Source organism: Pelodiscus sinensis, chromosome 23 (genome assembly GCF_049634645.1).
Source record: "Pelodiscus sinensis isolate JC-2024 chromosome 23, ASM4963464v1, whole genome shotgun sequence".
Taxonomy (NCBI): Eukaryota; Metazoa; Chordata; order Testudines; family Trionychidae; genus Pelodiscus; species Pelodiscus sinensis.
Window position 1 is genome coordinate 21,799,837 of NC_134733.1, and position 18,314 is coordinate 21,818,150.

An 18,314-nucleotide genomic window follows, 5' to 3' on the forward strand; every position below is an offset into this window, starting at 1 on the left:
CAGACAGAGGCCAAGGTCACCATTTTATCCCCTAACACCAAACAATAGTATTTTTTATGTGGAACACCTATGAACATTTTCTTTAAAAAAATTGTAGTCTCACAAAAAAACCCACAAAAACAAAGAAGAGGTCACGGCACACCTGCAAGTTCTTCGCGGAACACCAATGTTCTGCGGAACATAGTTTAATAAACACTGGTTGAGCAGCACCTTAAAGACTAACAAAACATGCAGATGGTATCATGAGCATTCGTGGGCACAACACACTTTCTCAGATGAATGGAGTATTAAAAGTCCAGTTCCAAAATAAATAGGGGATGGGGAGGGGGCAGGAAGAAGGGGGAAAAAATAGTGAATTAGAGTGTTCATGTTGCACCTTCTCTATCAGCTTCATTAGCACAGGCACTATAATTGACAGGTACTTATTTTTCCTTCTCCCTTCTTATTCTGAGGGTCCCCCTTTTTTTCCCTCCACTCAAGCTCATCTCATCTGAAGAAGTGGGGTTTACCCATGTAAACGCACGATACTATATACTATATAGCTATCTAGTTATTTGTTAGGTCTCTAAGGTGCCACAGGACTGTTCGTGTTACACACTAACCCAGTTACCCCCTGAGACTTTTATTTGCAGGGAGTACCTTTTGACTAGAGATTCACTGGCCCACGTGCATCTACAAACTGTCCCTGGCTTTCGTTAGACATTTCCTGTCGATAGAACCGATTCTACACGAAGCTGATGGGAACGTCTCCCAGCTCATGAGAAAGACTCAGGACCAGTGTTCCCTACGCGCGCTGAACGCTTGGGCAGCCACTCAGGAGAGATTCAGGTGCCTCCCCAGCTGATTAGCAGAGCGCCCATAGCGTGTGTTTCTATTGGTGGTGCACATCCGTGCACACAACAACATTTATTCCACACAGAGATGGGAGGGGGGACAAAACCAAAACACACCCCAAGAGCGTCTTGCTCAGGACAGGCAGAGCGGGTGCGGGGGGGCTGCAGAGCGGGTGGGGGGGGGCACCCCGCCCCTCCCCCCCCAAGATTTCGGAGACCAAGCTGGGAGCTCTGGGGAAGGGGGCCGCGCCCGGGCTTTTGTTCGGCCAGGCTGACCCAGACCCCCCCCCCCCCCCCCGCGCGGGGCCACTCACCAGGCACCGGCCGTCGGGCGAGACCCTGCACAGCAGGCTGGAAAGCTTGAACCCCTCCGAGAAATTCATGGCGGCCCCCGGCTCCGGCGCGCAGGGTCGCGGCCCGGGGATGGGGGGGGCGGCGTGAGCTCGCCCCGCAGGGAGCCTGGCCCAGGGGCCGCTGCGGGCAGCCAGGCCCCAGCGCGGCCTGCCCCGTTGCCCTGACAACGCGGCCCCGCGGGGAACGGCAGCCGGGCCGGGCCGCGCCTCGAGGCGGGGAGGGGGAGGGCGCAGCCGCCGCCGGATTCAAACCCGCCCGCCCGCTCCGGGCCGCCGCTAACCGCCTCCCCGCGCCGGAAGCGGGCAGGGCAGGAGGGGGGCCCATTGGGGCCGGGCCCGCCCCGGGGCAGCCTGGGAGTTGTAGTCCGGGCCGGGGTTGGGGGGAGCAGGCACAGGGATTTCCCCACACCCCCCATGGCGGAGAATATCCCCCTGGAGCGCCCCCCGCCCCCCGCTTTGTGAACTGTGGCGCCATAGAGCCCGCCTGCACCGCACGGGGTCACCCCGCACGGGCCCTGACACCCCGCTGGGGAATTCGGACACCCCCCCTCAGGCCACTGCACAGACACACAGCGCCGGCCCGCGTGGAGAGGCGGACCCAGGGGCACCAGACAGACGGATGGCGAGGGCAAGGGATTGTGGGACAGACAGACAGGGGAGTCTATGGGACAGACAGACAGAGGGGAGGGGTTATGTGTCGGACAGACAGAGGGGAGTCTATGGGACAGACAGACAGAGGGGAGTCTATGGGACAGACAGACAGAGGGGAGTCTATGGGACAGACAGACAGAGAGGGGGAGGGGTTATGTGTCGGACAGACAGACAGAGGGGAGTCTATGGGACAGACAGACAGAGGGGAGGGGTTATGTGTCGGACAGACAGACAGAGGGGAGTCTATGGGACAGACAGACAGAGGGGAGGGGGTATGTGTCGGACAGACAGAGGGGAGTCTATGGGACAGACAGACAGAGGGGAGGGGTTATGTGTCGGACAGACAGACAGAGGGGAGTCTATGGGACAGACAGACAGAGGGGTTATGTGTCGGACAGACAGAGGGGAGTCTATGGGACAGACAGACAGAGAGGGGGAGGGGTTATGTGTCGGACAGACAGACAGAGGGGAGTCTATGGGACAGACAGAGAGGGGTTATGTGTCGGACAGACAGAGGGGAGTCTATGGGACAGACAGACAGAGAGGGGAGGGGGTATGTGTCGGACAGACAGACAGAGGGGAGTCTATGGGACAGACAGACAGAGAGGGGAGGGGGTATGTGTCGGACAGACAGACAGGGGAGTCTATGGGACAGACAGAGAGAGGGGGTATGTGTCGGACAGACAGACAGGGGAGTCTATTGAACAGACAGAGAGAGAGGGGAGGGGGTATGTGTCGGACAGACAGACGGGAGTCTATGGGACAGACAGAGAGGGGGTATGTGTCGGACAGACAGACAGAGGGGAATCTATGGGACAGACAGAGAGAGGGGGTATGTGGGACAGACAGACAGGGTAAGTGTGGGACAGGCGAGTATGTGTGGTATAGAGAGACAGAGGGGCTGTGTATGGGACAGACTGGCAGGTAAGTGTGGAAGAGACAGCAGACAGGAGAGGTCTGCATGTAACAGACAGCAGGGTGTGTGTGGGACAGAGAGACAGGCAGGTGTGAGGGGGATGGAGAGAGGTCTGGGAGGACAGGCCGGGGTTGGAGACACACAGATGGCTGCGGCGAGCTCTGTTGTTCGGGACACACAGAGACTGGACTGTCAGAGGTCCCACCTGATTTATTATCTAGCTCGTGGCGCTAGTGAGGGGCCAGGTAATTCAGTGGCTCGGACAGAGGTGGGGGGGCGTCTCTACTGTGCACGGAGGGGAACTGGTGACCTCTCCAGAGCTGGGTGTCTCCTCCTGGACATCCTTCTCGTATCACTGCGGGATGCGGCTGGTGCCGACTAACACCGGGAAATGCCACGCAGCGCCTACATCTGCGTTAATCTGGTCACGCCGCTGTTAATCCATCTGCAGGTGCCTCCTGCAGCTATAGAGCAAGCGCCTTACTTTTATCCTGTCCGTGCGGGATAACTGTCCAGCCAGCTGCCTGTCCAGCTGTCTGTACGTCTCAGGTGGAAACGAACTCCTCCCTGGGAATGCACGCCTGAGAATCTTTGGTATCAGTTATTTATATACGTGCATACAAAACTCATACAAGCCAGGTAAAGAAATATCACATGTTCGTTCTACTCCTAAAGCTTTACATCTGTTTCCATACATTTCGATGAATTTTGCCAGTTTTACCCTTCAATAGTCTCTCCTTTCTGCGATACAATCATCCCAAACCCTCATCTTTCCCTTCCTACCTCGGCAATATTTTAAATATCATTGTAAATAATTTTTTCTCACCTTTTTAGCTATAAGAAATAAATGATGCTATAGTTAATGTGACGATTCAGAGATGGGGTTTTGGTTTGTGTTGGTTTTGTTGACACCTCACTGCTGTATGTTTTGTTTACAATCCGATTGCAAGCATCCACCTATAACTATATTGTCACACATGCGTTTTTCAACGAATTCACCGCTAAACCTTTCAGAAATTTTTTTTGGCCAAGAATTGTTTAAAATTTGGACCCAACAATAAGTGCTGTTACTGTTTAAAAGGATGCAATGCTTTTCTGCTGAAGATGTTTATTACTATGTGACCAAATCCTACCGAATTTGTTTAAATAGCAGATAAAGGAGAGAGAACAAGATATTTCTGGCTTCATACTATAAAATATGATAGCTTCATACTATACAAAGTCCTATCAGCAAAACTTTTATACGCAACTGGTCATTTCAAGGGCTCTATCCTGGGGAGTTTTGCCGAAATAAAGACTGCATGACATTTTATTTATTAAGATTCAAGAGGGGTTAGTCTGTAACAGAAAAAACTTAAAAAACAACAAATAGTCTAATAGCACCTTAAAGACTAGAAGACTAGATGTTTTGTTAGTCTTTAAGGTGCTACTAGACTATTTGTTGTTTTTATTTTATTATTATTATTATTATTAATATTAATAATAATAATAATAATAATTAATAATGTAATGTTGTTTGTTGTCAGGTCCCCACTGTGCTACAATAATAGCTCTGCTCTGCAGAACCATCTCTGGTATTAAAATAAGGAGTTAGCATCGCCTACCTTTGCAGAAAAGAGTATTTTGAATCTGCAAATCGTCAGTTTTACAATGTAGGGTTACAAAAAGCAAACGGATTCCTCTCTGCACTAACGAATGGAGCCCTTGTACTAAAGACAAAATATGTGTTACTAATTCTCTCCTGCTTTTAATTTGCTCTTTATTTTCATTTCTGTAGCAGAGAGTTTTATTCTCCCTGCTTCTCCAGTCTCTGTTTACCTGCAGTATCTGAGTGGCGTTAATTTGATACCAGAATTGGATGCCGGTGCACCTGACGTGATTTCCTGGAAATAGGTTACGAATTAAAAAAAACCCACTTAACGGTCACAGAGACATAACAGGAGAAAATATGCACGTGTGTCCACGATGCTGCCTTGGAATGACCATTTATTTCCACACTATTGTGTTGAGGGAGGTGTACACCCTAGCGGTTCTGTGTGATAAACTATTGTTCGGGGTATTCTGCGGGGGACTAATGCGCGGTATTTCCAATGGCTTGAATTATCTAGTCTCAGCTGCGCACCTCGTATCCAGTGTTGGGTTTAAGTGTCACGGGGAGCGGTTTTAAACTAAAACCCTTCCTAGAAAAAGCTCCGAAATCTCGCACAGCTCCGGCGAAAGACCAGCCTCCCCTTCTCCCTCTTGTCCTTCCGAAAGGAAATGAGGCGGGGGTCGGGGAGGGAAGAGGATGCGCCTGGACCCTCTTTAAAAGGACCAGAGAGCTGGGGGAGTGGGGCCGGTGTGTAAATCGGAGCCGAGAGGAAAAGTGAAGGAAGTCTGGGGAGCTCAGGGGTGGGCCGCCTGGGGGCCAGAGGCGCACCCGGCTGGGACAGAGCTGTGTGGGGCAGGCGGGGGGGGGGTCTCTGTCCTGGCACCTCCCTCCTCTCCCTGCACAGACACCCCCAGGCAGACCACCCCCAAGCTTGGCCCCGCTGGTCCTTCTTCCCCGCTCAGGCCAGGTGAGCATCCAGCGGGGCGGCTGCCCGGGGCCCCTTTGCCCTGCCAGGAGCTGCCCCGGCCCCGGTCTTTGCAATCTCGTCCCTTCCCCCCTCGCGGCCCTTCCCGCCCGCACAGCGCGGAAAGGCGCCGCCAGCTGTCCCCAGCCGGCTGGCGCGGAGCAGCGCGCGGCGGCGCGGCGCGGCGCGGGCAGGCAGGGGTTAAGGCGGCCTTGTGCGCGGCCCCCGGGACCCCGCAGGGCGGCTGGCATCTGGCGGAGGCGGAGGCGGAGGAGGGGACACCGACCCCCAGCCCGGCCGGGGAGGCGCGGCGCGGGGCCCAGCGCAGCCCGGCTCTGCCCTGCCAGGGGCACCGATGCCACCCATCGCCCGCCCGGGCGCACAGACCGCGGCCGCTGCAGCCAGGTAGGGCCGGGCGGGGGCTCAGCCCGCTGGGAGGGGGGCTCAGCGCGCCCGGGGCGGGCAGCCGTGGAGGCTGGGCTGGGGGGCACGCTCGGGACTCGCCCTCTGCGCGCCCCGATCCTCCTGTCCTGCCCCAGAGCAGGTCCCTCGGCCTTTCTCCTCCAGACCCTCCACCTGCGGGGCCTGTAGCTCGGGGGGGGCGGCACTCAAGGGAGGGGGCACCCAGGAGCCTACTGAAAAGCTGGGTTCATCCTGGGGTAGCAGCTCTCTCACCCCATCCCCCTCCCCACATGGCAGTGCCCGGCTGAGCCTTCAAACTTCACTCCCCGGACAGAAATCCCCCCACCCCCTGCAGCGGCGCCTTCGCGGGTAGCCCAAGGAAAACGGGGCGTGAGTCTCCTAAGGTGTCGGGTCTGCAGCTATTTACACACAGAAAGGCAGGAGTAGGACCCACAGCTGCCGGCACGTGTGGAGCGATTCCTTGTTCTCCCCGGGACTGCGCGCCCATGTCTTCCCGGGTCACTGCAGCCTCTGGTCAGTGTCAATCTATTTCAACCCGGAGATGGTGACATGAGAGTTTGGACGGTAGGACGCTTTCACCACCTCCCGCATGGCTGGGGTGGGCAAGAGAGGCCCTTTGGAAAGGGGAGCCTGGCTATGACATCAGTACCTACAGGTTGATTCTCCCTCACGCTGGGATCATTTCAGTGAAATCAGAGCTATATGGCAGAGCAAAACCGGTGAAAGCAAGAGGAGAATCGGGCCCCATTTCTAGTTAAGTGCAGTGCGAGAAACCTGTCTGGGAATAGCCTGGGATGCCTGGTTCTTCTGGCCTGACACTCTTATTGGGGGGAAAGGAGGGTAGGCAGGGGGAAAATCATCCATCCCTCAGCTTCCCCAACAGCTGGCTCAGAATAGGTCTCCAAGATCAGAGCCAAGGTGGCAGCGTCCTCTTGAGTCTGCTGCAGGTTTACACATTAGAACCTCCCGAGCTAAGGGATGAATATGGGACAAGCTTTCAAAGCAGCCCATTTGCAGCAGCCACATTTCAAACTCAGGAGATGTTTGAAGGGGGTGAGTTGCAAAGAATGCTTTGTGAAAGACGGAAAATATTGCGCTGTGCTCAAAAAAGAAGTTTTAGACAAAGCAGGACACAGGTGTAACACTTCTACCCAAAGTCTGTTCTCATTTCCTTGGGTGTAAATTTAATTTTCTTTTCTACCTGGGTATTTTGATGGCCATAGTACTTTAGCGCAGTGAAGTAAAATAGAATAAAACCAATGGGCTGAAGAAAATCAAATTAAGCAGGATTTACACCAGTAAGTATAAATGACAGCAACATTTGGCCTGGCCTACTAACTACCATGAAGTTTCTTCTGTCTTATACTGGTTTAATTCAGGGCAGAATTTAACCCTCTGATTTAACTGGACTTACACTAGATTTACCCCGCTGTAACGGAGAGAAGAACCTAGCTCACTGTGTGTTCCAGATCCAGTCACCTTAATCCTGAGAGAGCATGTTAGTGACCCTGCAGGAGTGAACTGTATTTTGTTACTATGGCTGTTGCCATGGATGCCAGGGTAACCAACTAGGAACATTATACAGGTGAGGGAGCCAAGCTACAAAATGTAACAGAACTTTTAAAACAAAGATAGAGAAGTGTTCTCTGGAGAATTAGCCGAACATGAGCACTGACAAAGGACAGGCTCGTGCTGTCTAGGTTTTAATTGTATTGGGCAATGGAGAGTTCCACCCACAGCTCTTTCCCAGCTCTGAGATGTTACTTGATTTTATTTGCATATGCTTGGTCAGTCAAAGGTGGGAAATTCTGCTTGTCCTCCCAGGACAGGTGTATGTCTTTTCCTTATAATAAGTAATGTTTATATTTTCGCTTGACAGAATTTGATTTTTAATATAACGTTGACAAATAATATCCATGTTTATTTTGAAGCTTTTTACGCTTTTATTTATTTAAATTTTCACATTAGTGCAAAATTAAGGGTGTAAGCCTTTTTTATGTTTGTTGATTTAAATTTTCATAGTTGCAGGAAATTATGGAGAGGGTTCAGACAATAAGGGATTAAACAGTTATCTAATGACAGTAAGCACAGATTCAGAGTTAAATATAAGCATGAAAACACAAATTGTGTATGTCACATGTCAATATAAAGTAAATATCCTTAAATCAGACTAATAAGTTCTCAAGATGATTTTTTCCTGTTTTGCTGACTGTAAAATTTGATTATTGCAAATGGAAATATTTTGGTTTGTATGTGTGGTGAAATCAACATTTACTGACAGTCACCAATAAAAATCGAATCCTTACAAACCTATTTATATTTTGAGGGGGTTTTTGCAAACAAAAATTGAATTGAAACAGCTTTATTCTAATTCAACAAGTTGTTTGCTGAAATTATTTCAAATAGAAAGTTTGGGGGACAGTGAAGCATTTTAAGGAGTGTTTAATTCTTTGTTTTTTTCTTAAAATATAACAGAGCAGAGCAATAAACTCCAAGAGTTTCAATAAGAGCTCTAGGCAAGACAGATTATCCACCTTCATAGAGTTTCTTTCCCTGTAAGAACTGAATATACAATGTCCTCTTATATAGGAAGGAGGGGGAAAAGGGTGTCTTAGTGGGCAATATAATGTTGCTAGTCTGGTCCATTCCAGTCCTCTTGATATGTTGATTTTGGGCCAGTCACCAGTCTTACCTGTGTGTTAATTTACCTATATGTAGAATGGATAGAAGGGTGCTTGAGAGTCTTAACTAATGCTTTGAGATCCTTAGGTGACAGGTGCTATAGAAAGGCAAATTGTTAACAACCTGGTGTCCCTTGGAAAAAGAAGAAAATATCTTTCTTAAATGAATATTCTGCCCCGAGGTTAGATGGAGCCGGAATAATAACCACTCCAGTGACATTGTTATTCACACGTGGGCATAAATGAGAAGTTCATTGCTGCTTAGAAGACTACAGTTAATTCACAGTATGATGCATACAGCCCAACCACAGAATGGATAATGACTTAGAAGTTTCTCTGCCTTATCTGAGGTGTTTCCCCCCTTTGCAATCTGAACACATTCTCAGCATCTGAGAATAACATGTTTTGTGCCAAGTGCCATCTGGAGATTCAATTCACTTTATTACCTTTGCCAGTTATAGGGTGATTAATTGCCCACCTGCTGTTTCTGGCTGCAGTGGGGGTTCCCCTGAGAGACCCTCTCTGGGGAACCTGTCTGTGTAATGAGGAAAATGTTCTTACGTTTAAAGTTACAGCCAGTGTTTCAAGTCATCTGCGATGTTGGCCCAGCAGAGACTAGCCATACCTAATGTCCTCAAAACCAAACTTGCCTTAGGCCTGGTTTACTCACAGGTTAGCATGTGATTCTTTACCAAAGTAATACAAGAGGAACAAACCTTTAGTGTGGATGCCATTATCCCAATATGAGGGGACCTTATACCAGTATGAGAATAGCTCTATAAAGCACCATTATACTGATAGAACATTCACACTAGAAGCTGGTAGCTCTTTAATTATACCAGTACTAGAAGGCCTGCGTTGCTCAGGTCCTTCGGAGTAGGGGACTATGGTGTGGGGGAGAAGGGCTCAGGGCAGGGAATGAGGGTTACTTGTCCTCAGGGTGGCAGGGCCTGCCCAGGAGGAGGGGGCAGAGCAGGCACACCTGGCTGCTGACTTCTCCTTGGGGTGGGTCTTTCTATGGTCATGGGTGAGTATAACTGTCCCTCCTCTCACCCTCCTCTCTTTTCATTTGACATGAAACAATCGAATTCCAGGCACATCCCATTGTCCTGGCACAACCAAGCTCTGACATTGCTTTACGTTAGGTGAAGAAGAAGGTGCCTACCGAACGTGGTGGTCCTAGCTCTTGCCATTTAGGAGGAGCTCTTGAACAAACGGACTCGCAGATGGGTGGACGGACAGACAGATGCACATTTTTAAAATACATAGATAGTGAGAGGTAAAACTCTCTAGTGTAAAATCTAAATGTCTCTCGTGGCTAAATTCCATTGATCTTAAGAGCCTATTCAGATTTTCAAAAGCACCCAGAGCCCCATTTTGAAAGGTCTGTGTAGGAGTCTAAATAGCTTTAAAGATCCATCCAGAAGAGACTTGCTCCAGGTCAGCAGAAAGTCTTCTAAATCCTAGTCCAATGTCTTAACCACGGAGCCATTCTTCCAAACCTCAGCTGCTCAAAGAGAATACTGTTATCTACACAAACTTCCGGCTGGTATTTTGAATAATAAAGAAAAGGGAGATGTGTGTACTATATATGCTCATATAAACGGCTATTGAACATACTTTGCTTTTAGCAACACTTTAAGTCTGATAATCAAGTAATGATAAGGCACAGGGATTGAAATAATAATTATGCAAATAGTATAAGCAATCAGCACACTATTTAATAAGATGTGATATGCAACACCATGTGATTAGATACCAATTTCCTTATGCTTCCTTTCACATTCCACATTCCCTACAGTCCACAAATGTCAACAAAACTGTCTCATAATTAGAAGAGCCCCCTATATGTATACATATATTTTAACAAAAGCATGTTCCAGCTTGCTTCCTGAGTCTTAATTTCTGATCAGAAGCAGCCTTCTGACTAATTATTGGCAGTAATGAGAGAAGACGCATCAGCATGTGAAAGTTTCCCTTGGCAAATTCAAAACGAACTATCCTGGTAAACAAGACTTGGATAAAAAAGGGAAATTCATAAGACTGAGAAAAAGGCAAAGTGGATTTGAGTTTAAATAAAATGAGGGAAGACTAGCTAGGTTATGTTAAAATCAGTATTAAAAGTGTAAGACAAGTCAGGCTTCATTTCAGTTTCACAGGTAAACAAACTGCACCCTTTTTTTATAACAGTTTAATTTGCACACTGAGTGTCCTTGTTTCTGCATTACTCAAGATCTCAATTCCTTTGTTGTTCCGAATTAGTGAGGCAGCAGGTGCAGCCTTTTTTAGAGCCGAACGGTTGCATAAAAACAAATTTCCACCGGCTTCTTTCTTTCCTTGTCTCAGGGTGGTTTAAAGTACCATTCATTCTGAGTCTCTTAGGACTGGAGGAAGTATTTATATACCTCTGCAGTTACAACTGCGTCTGGCCTGGCTGTCAATCACAGTCTAGAGCCAATATCTAGAGCCCCCATTGCCCCACCTCCTGGGGAAAAGCAGCCAATCAGAGAGATCTCCCCAGGCTGGGCTGATATTAGCTGGAGGTTCTTCTGTCACCAGAGCAGCTCCTGCCCTGGCTGCTCTGTTGTGACCCCCAACTCCTTGCACTGCCCTCTCTGTACCTCCAGCATCTTCTCTTCCTCTGCCAGGCCTAGCTCAGCTGCATTCCCTCCTGCATCTTCACCAGCTCACCACTCACTCAGCTCAAGCATATTTCCTGGCCACCCCCTTGAATCCGCTTCCTGTCCTCACCTAGACACTGCCATCCCCTGCATGGAACGCTGCCCCCCCCCCCCAACGCTTCTCTTGTCATGTGACCTGGCCCTCCTCTCTGCCATCCTTTGCGTGGAACACTGACTCATGCTTCTCGTGTCATGTGACCTCCTGTGCCTGCTTCACACCCCTCCCCAGAGCTCACTGTGCCCAGCAGACACCTCTGGCACAGCCCCTGGTGTGCTTTGTGGGTCTGAACTGCTCCCATGGGAGCTGGACTGAGGTGTGTGAGCTCCTTGGGACAAGGACAGTTTCTTTGTAGAGCTCACTCCAATGCAAAACCTCAGACTTTGAAACTGAAAACACGTCACTGCTACTGTTGGCTGAGACGTGCAGCCAGCCACTGAGAGAGAGAGCAACATATTGTGCTGCTGCCTGTGATGGGCATAGTCAGCACAAGAGGTACTACAGAGATTCCTCTGCCTGCAGCACCAAATGGGCACACTGATAATAATGCATATTCCGGCAGTGACAAGACCTGCAATCCTAGAGGAAGGCCCGATAAGCCCCATGGCGCCAGGCGCTGCACAAACATATATCCAGAAAGACAGTCCTTGCCTAGAAGAACTTATAATCTTCACAGAGAACACAATATAAACACAGGTCATGCTAGGTTAAGAATTTGTGCATATGTAGTCCACCAAAAGGTATTACTCTCATGACCTATTGTAGCCAAGCTGAGCTTTTGGAAATGAAACATGTTTTTCACCCATGAAAATAAACGATTGTATGTTCATCTCAGGCAAAGTGAACATGTCATCACTAATGCATTCAGACCCTTGTAAAATGTCAACCTATAATGAATACATCAGAACATCTTTGTACAGGTTGAACTTCTCTAGTCCGACTCTCTCAAAACCTGACCAGTGCCAAACCAGAGAATTTTCCTGACCACAGAACGTCAATTTTGTCTAGCAGCATTGCCAACTCTTCCACAGCTTTCTGGGAGTAAATTTACATTTAGGGGTAAATTAGAGCTAAATAACAGCACTGACCACTGAGAGCCAGAGCTGGTGGCTGTAAACAAACTTTATGGGACAATGGGAAACTTAGCCACACCCATGAAAAGTGGATATCCGGCTAACTAAAATCATTCCGGATGATGGATGTTTCTGGACCAGAGAGTTCTGGACTAGAGAAGTTCAACCTGTATATGTGGGAATAAAACACACAACTATTCTATTAAGTATGTTTTGGAGATGCCTAGTCCAGACTTTTGGTTATTGTTACCCACCGCATAGGACTAAGCAAACAAGTTAAAATGATGTTTTTAAAAGCAAGAAGACACGTCAGTTTCCTTTTTCAAGCGTCTGATTGGAGTGAAACACATAAACATCAGCAAGACTGAGAAGAGAGTACGAAGTTATTGTACAATTTCGTAACAAAAAGATAATTAGCATATTAGTTGGAGGCTCTGCAGAGCATTTCCTATTGTTTTCAATCACAAATGGAGGGGCCTTTGCTGGCGACTGCTCTAGGCACAGCTTTTCCCATCCACATGCAGCTGTCATTGGAGCGCAGGTGCCTGTGATAAATTGTACTACTCGACAACTGTCTGAAGAGAGAGAGAAAACTCCTGGGCTCCTGAGCATGAGCGATCACCTTGTGATAGCCTCATTCACGCAGTAGTTGATTAAACACTAATACAACAGAGCCTCTCCATTCATGGGCATGTTTACCATGAGGGAGGTAGCCGGCATTTCTGGAGCCCTACATAAGTCAACCTTGCTGAGCTTAAGTGACCATCTTAATTCCTGGGCACAGTTGGTCGCCCGTTCCCCTCCCCTTGGAACTCCCTTCTGTTCCAGGAAGGAGAGCGCAAGCCCTTGCCACACTTTTCACATAGCTTTCAACAGCTCCAATGTCATCGCCTAGGCGACCAGGACGCTCCTTGCTTGTAGTGCAGCAAATAACGTAGAGTCACAATACCAGGCCTCCCCTTGTCTGCTGGAGACCTCCGGGGGAACTCAAAACGCTCAGGGCTCCAGAGCAGGTAGGGGGCCCAGGGCCGTGTGTGTGTGTGCGTGTGCGTGTGCGTGCGTGTGTGAGATTTATTAGCACAGACTCTCTCTGGATTTCTCAGTGTGGCATCTAGAGGATGACTTGTGGCTGCTTTGCTCCCTAGGGTAGTTCTATGACATTAAGCATCGTGGGTACTTTGAGCCAATGTGTTGCTGATCCAAAATTCTAGCACTGGTGGAGAAAAATGGCAGCAACGCCTCGGATAAAAACCCTGTGTGGTAGATCGTTAGATGCCTGGTGCCAGGTCACCTGCAGAGTGACAGAGGGAAGTTGTGTCATGCCTGAATTACCACAGCAGACTTCAGGGGTGTCACATTGATACTGAAAGGTGGAACTTATCTTCCAGGACTAAGGGGGGTGGCTTTAATTTAGTCTGCTCTCCCCTCACAAAACTCCCAAAGACTTTTCTTTCCTGCCTCTCTCTGTACCAGTCCATCTTCCCACTTCATCGCTCTAAGCTAGGATTCTAGGGTTCTAAGAACTAGAAGGGACTTTGGGTATGTCTACACTAGAAAGTTAGTTCGAACTAACGGACGTTAGTTCGAACTAACTTTCCTATGCGCTACACTAGCGCTCCGCTAGTTCGAATTTGAATCGAACTAGCGGAGCGCTTAGTTCGAACTAGGAAAACCTCATTTTACGAGGACTAACGCCTAGTTCGAACTAGCTAGTTCGAACTAAGGGCTGTGTAGCCCTTTAGTTCGAACTAGTGGGAGGCTAGCCCTCCCCAGGTTTCCCTGGTGGCCACTCTGGCCAACACCAGGGAAACTCTATGCCCCCCTCCCGGCCCCGGACCCCTTAAAGGGGCACGGGCTGGCTACGGTGCCCGTGCCAGGTGCAAGCCTGCCAGCACCCAGCTAGCAGACCCTGCACCTGGCACGGCACAGAGCCACCCACCCGATGCCCCCCAGCCCACCCCCTCTTGCCGGGACCAGGCTGGCGGCTCCCGGGAGCTTGCCCTGGACCGCAAGAGGCGGGCACCTTCCTGGGCTAGTGCGGACATCGTGGACCTCGTCCACGATCTCCGCACTAGGCACAGGAAAGTGGCCGTCTAGGGCAGGAGAGCTGCCAGCCTGGCCACCCAGGAGCAGGTGTGCATGAAAATCAAGGGGGTCCACTGAGACCCCCGACCCTGAGCCCTGAGCTTACAATGGCCGTCCTGGGTCAGACCAAAGGTCCATCTAGCCCAGTAGCCTCTCTGCCAACAGCGGCCAACCCTAGGGACCCTGGAGGGGATGGACCGAAGACAATGACCAAGCCATTTGTCTCGTGCCATCCCTCTCCAGCCTTCCACAAACTTTGGGCAGGGACACCACTCCTACCCTCTGGCTAATAGGACTCCATGGACCCAACCTCCATGACTTGATCTCACTTCCCTTTCAACTCTGTTCTAGTTCTAGCCTTCACAGCCTCCTGCAGCAAGGAGTTCCACAGGTTAACTATTTGCTTTGGGAAGAAGAACAACTTTCTCTTACTAGTTTCAAGCCTGCTACCCATTCCTTTCCTTTGGTGTCCTCTAGTCCTTCTTTATGGGAACTCATGAAGAACTTTTCTGAATGCACCCTCTCCACCCAACCCCTGCTTTTAGAGACCTCTATCCTGTCCCCCCTCCGTCTCCTCTTTTCTAAGCTGAACAGTCCCAGTCTCTGTAGCCTCTCTTCATCTGGGACCTGTTCCCAACCCCTGATCATGTTAGTTGCCCTCCCCTCTCCCAGCCTTTCTCTTCCCCTCTCCCACCTCCTTTTCCCAGTCTCCCCCAGTTTTTTTCAATAAAGACAGAGTCAATGTTGGAAGAAACATTAGCTTTATTTTGTACATCAATAAGAAGGGGGGCTAGGGAAGGGCAAGTGGAAGAAGGTGAGGGAGGAATGGGGCACGAGCCCCCGATGGGGAGGACTGGGCTGGCTCTGCGGGCTTCTGGGGGTGGAAGCTCTCCTGCAGCCCCCCAATTACTCCCTCTCCCCAGATGGCAGCCTGCGGCAAGTGCAGCCGGGCTGATGGCCGAGTGGTGTGATGTGCCCAGTGTGGGCACTCAGGGCACTCCAAGCCAGAACTTCTTTGCAAGCGGGGCACCCCTTAGAACTGTGTGTCCGGGGTGGGGGTCGGGACCCTTTAAGCGCAGCCCTCGGCTAGCCTGAGACAGTATCTCCACGCTCTAAGTCCTCCTTTTATGCCCTGCCGGCACTGCTTCCGGCCATCATTAAGCCCTGTTCAGAGTCCACTCAATGTGGACTTACTAGTTCGAACTAGCAAAACGCTAGTTCGAACTAGTTTTTAGTTCTAGATGCGTTAGTTCGAACTAGCTTAGTTCGAATTAACTAATTCGAACTAAGTTAGTTCGAACTAGCGCTGTAGTGTAGACGTACCCTTTGAGAGTCAAGTCCAGTCCCCAAGCACCATGTCGATCAGTGGTTTCCCAATGGGAGGCTGTGACCCAACACTCGGTCGTGGAATGTCGGGCGCTGGGTCTGGTTGCTACAGGGGGTCAGGTGAGCAGTGGGGGCGCTAAGGCAGCTACTTGCCTGTCCTGGCATCACGGGCTGTGCTGCACCCCAGAAGTGGCTGGCAGGAGGCCCGGCTCTTAGGTGGGGAGGAGAGTGCACAGGGCTCCCCGCACTGCCCCTGCCCCGAGCACTAGCTCCGCACGCCCATTGGCTGGGAACCTGCTGCGGCTGCTTCTGGGGGCAGCATGTCCTGCGGTGCCAAGAGAAGCAGGAAGCTGCCTTAGCCCCCCCAATGCACCGCTGACTGGGAGCTGCACAAGGTAACCCCCTCCTACGCCCCAAAGCTCTCATCCTCAGCCCCAGCCTGGAGCCCATACTCTGTTCAAATTATGTTGGGTCACAGCATCAACGATTTTCTTCAACTGGGTCACAAGAAAAAAAGTTGGAAAACTGCTGATCTAGATGTTCTCCTGCTCTTAAAATTCTCCAATGACTCCCCAACCTCCCCAGGCAATTCATTCCAGCATTTCACCACCCTGACAGGCAGGAAGTTTTTCCTAATGTCCAACCTAAACCTCCCTGGCTGCAGTTGAAGCCCCTTGCTTCTTGTCCTAACCTCAGAGGTCAAGGAGAACAATTGGTCTCCCTCCTCCTTGTTCGTGGATTCATCACTGTGATGGCTGTTTTCCAAACAATTGGGGGTTCCTTTAATTTCTTCTGTTCTCCCATCACAAGAGGAATAATTTCTCCTCTGTAGGAGGCATCATGGGTTAGCCAGTGCTCAGTGCCTGGAACAGAAACATCCCCTGCTCCCTTAGGATACTGCATGACTGACCTGTTTGACGGTTATGAACTAGACACAGCGTAGGATCTGTAAGATACAGTACATGCCGTGCCTGTCTTAGGAGGTGGTTATGCATCAGCAAAACCTGAGCCCAGCAATCTCAGACAGCATTACCTCGGGCCGGGGAGACGTCTAGAGAAACCCCGGGAAAGGCCCTGCTGTTCATGGTAGGGAGGCACAGAGAAAGGCCAATGGCTGCTGAGGTGTTGGGCAGAATTTGAGACTCAGGTGGGCTTTGGCAAAGCTTAATATTGCTCGTCCCTTCATGCAGGCTCCATGTTCCAGCTCTGAATGGAAGAGAGTCTGATTAATTACAGTAGTCACAGGTTGTCACCCGAGGGTCTCAAAGCAGTTGCCAAGCTCAATTCACTCTCTTAACCACCCCTGGTTCGGGTGAGCATCTTTGAACATATTTACAGATGGGGAGAGTGAGGTACAAATTGAGTCATGTGACATGAAGGCCACGCATGGAGGTCTGTGGGAGAGCTGGAAATAGCACCCAGGAGTGCTGATCCCCTCCCCTGTTCTAAACACTAGACAGGCAGCACTCCCTTTCTGGAAACACAGCTGCCTTGTTGTCTCTTAACAGTTCTCAGTGGCACTGATGAACGTAGGGCATACAGCCTGTTTGGGTGTGAGTCTTTCCCTCTCAGGGCATGGCTGAAAGCTGTTGGATAATGTGAATTTAAGGTGCCCCCTCTGATGTCTGGCTCCTTGCACGCTCATTTACACCAGTGCATAATGGGTACAGAATAGATTCATAGAACTGGCAGTGACCTTGAGAGATCATCAAGTCCAGTCCCCTGCCCTCGTGGCAGGACCAAGCACCGTCTAGATCATCCCTGACAGGTGTCTGTCTAACCTGCTCTTCAATATCTCCAGTGATGGAGATTCCACAACCTCCCTTGGCAATTGATTCCAGTGTTTAACCACCCTGACAGGCAGGAATTTTTCCTGATGTCCAACCTAAACCTCCCTTGCTTCAATTTAAGTCCACTACTTCTTGTCCTATCCTTAGAGGCCAAGGAGAACTATTTTTCTCTCTCCTCCTTGTAACACCCTTTTAGGTACTTAGAAACTGCTATTATGTACCCTCTCAGTTTGGTCTTTTCCAAACTAAACAAACCCATTTTTTTCAGTCTTCCCTCATAGCTCATGGTTTCTAGACCTTCAACCATTTTTGTTGCTCTTCTCTGGACCTTGTCCAATTTCTCCACATCTTTCTTGAAATGTGGTGCCCAGAACTGGACACAATTCTCCAACTGAGGCCTAATCAGTGCAGCGCAGAGCAGAGCAATGACTTCTCGTGTCTTGCTCACAACACCCCTGACAATGCAGCCCAGAATATCACCAGCGCAGAATGGTAGCATTTCATTTGCACATGGCGCACTCCCCAGGCACTGTTACAAGTGACGGAGCAGGTGAGCGGAGAGCCGAACCTCCGTGAGCTCTCAGTACCATGTTGTTTACGAATGCTGGCAGCAGCAGAGCAAGTCTGCATGGAACACGAATATATCTGATGGTAAAATGTAAGGTTCCCTGTGACGGGGTTGGCACTCACCTCGCAGGAGTGCCCCCATGTAGCCGAGTGTGGGTTCTTGCACTCTGTATGGCTGTGTCTAGACTACATGGCTCCGTCAACGGAGCCATGTAGATTATTGTTATAGGCAAATGAAGCCGCAATTTAAATGATCGCGGCTTCATTTAAATTTACATGGTTGCCGCACTGAGCCGACAAACAGCTGATCAGCTGTTTGTCGGCTCAGCGCGCTAGTCTGGACGTTCCCCCTGTCGACATCAAAGCCCTTTGTCGGCAGCCC

General features: G+C 50.0%; 2 protein-coding genes across 4 annotated transcripts in view; one reads left to right on the forward strand and one right to left on the reverse strand.

Annotated features, from left to right (window-relative positions):
• WRAP73 (WD repeat containing, antisense to TP73) overlaps window positions 1-1,554 on the reverse strand; it is a 35,309-nt gene extending 33,755 nt beyond the window's left edge. The window contains exon 1 of the mRNA XM_075906622.1: window positions 1,148-1,554. Within this exon, the coding sequence (XP_075762737.1) occupies window positions 1,148-1,216 (69 nt within the window). The 5' untranslated portion in view covers window positions 1,217-1,554. The remainder of the gene's footprint in view (window positions 1-1,147) is intronic.
• A 4,010-nt stretch (window positions 1,555-5,564) lies between these two features.
• The window catches only part of TP73 (tumor protein p73), a 112,297-nt gene continuing 99,547 nt past the window's right edge, over window positions 5,565-18,314 (forward strand). For 2 of the 3 annotated variants that reach the window (XM_075906809.1, XM_075906811.1), the window contains exon 1: window positions 5,565-5,713. In XM_075906809.1, coding sequence (XP_075762924.1) covers window positions 5,664-5,713 — 50 coding nt within the window. In that variant the 5' untranslated portion in view covers window positions 5,565-5,663. Of the gene's footprint in view, window positions 5,714-13,145; window positions 13,178-18,314 lie in introns of those variants that run through there. The other variant, XM_014574393.3, reaches the window with a different exon arrangement.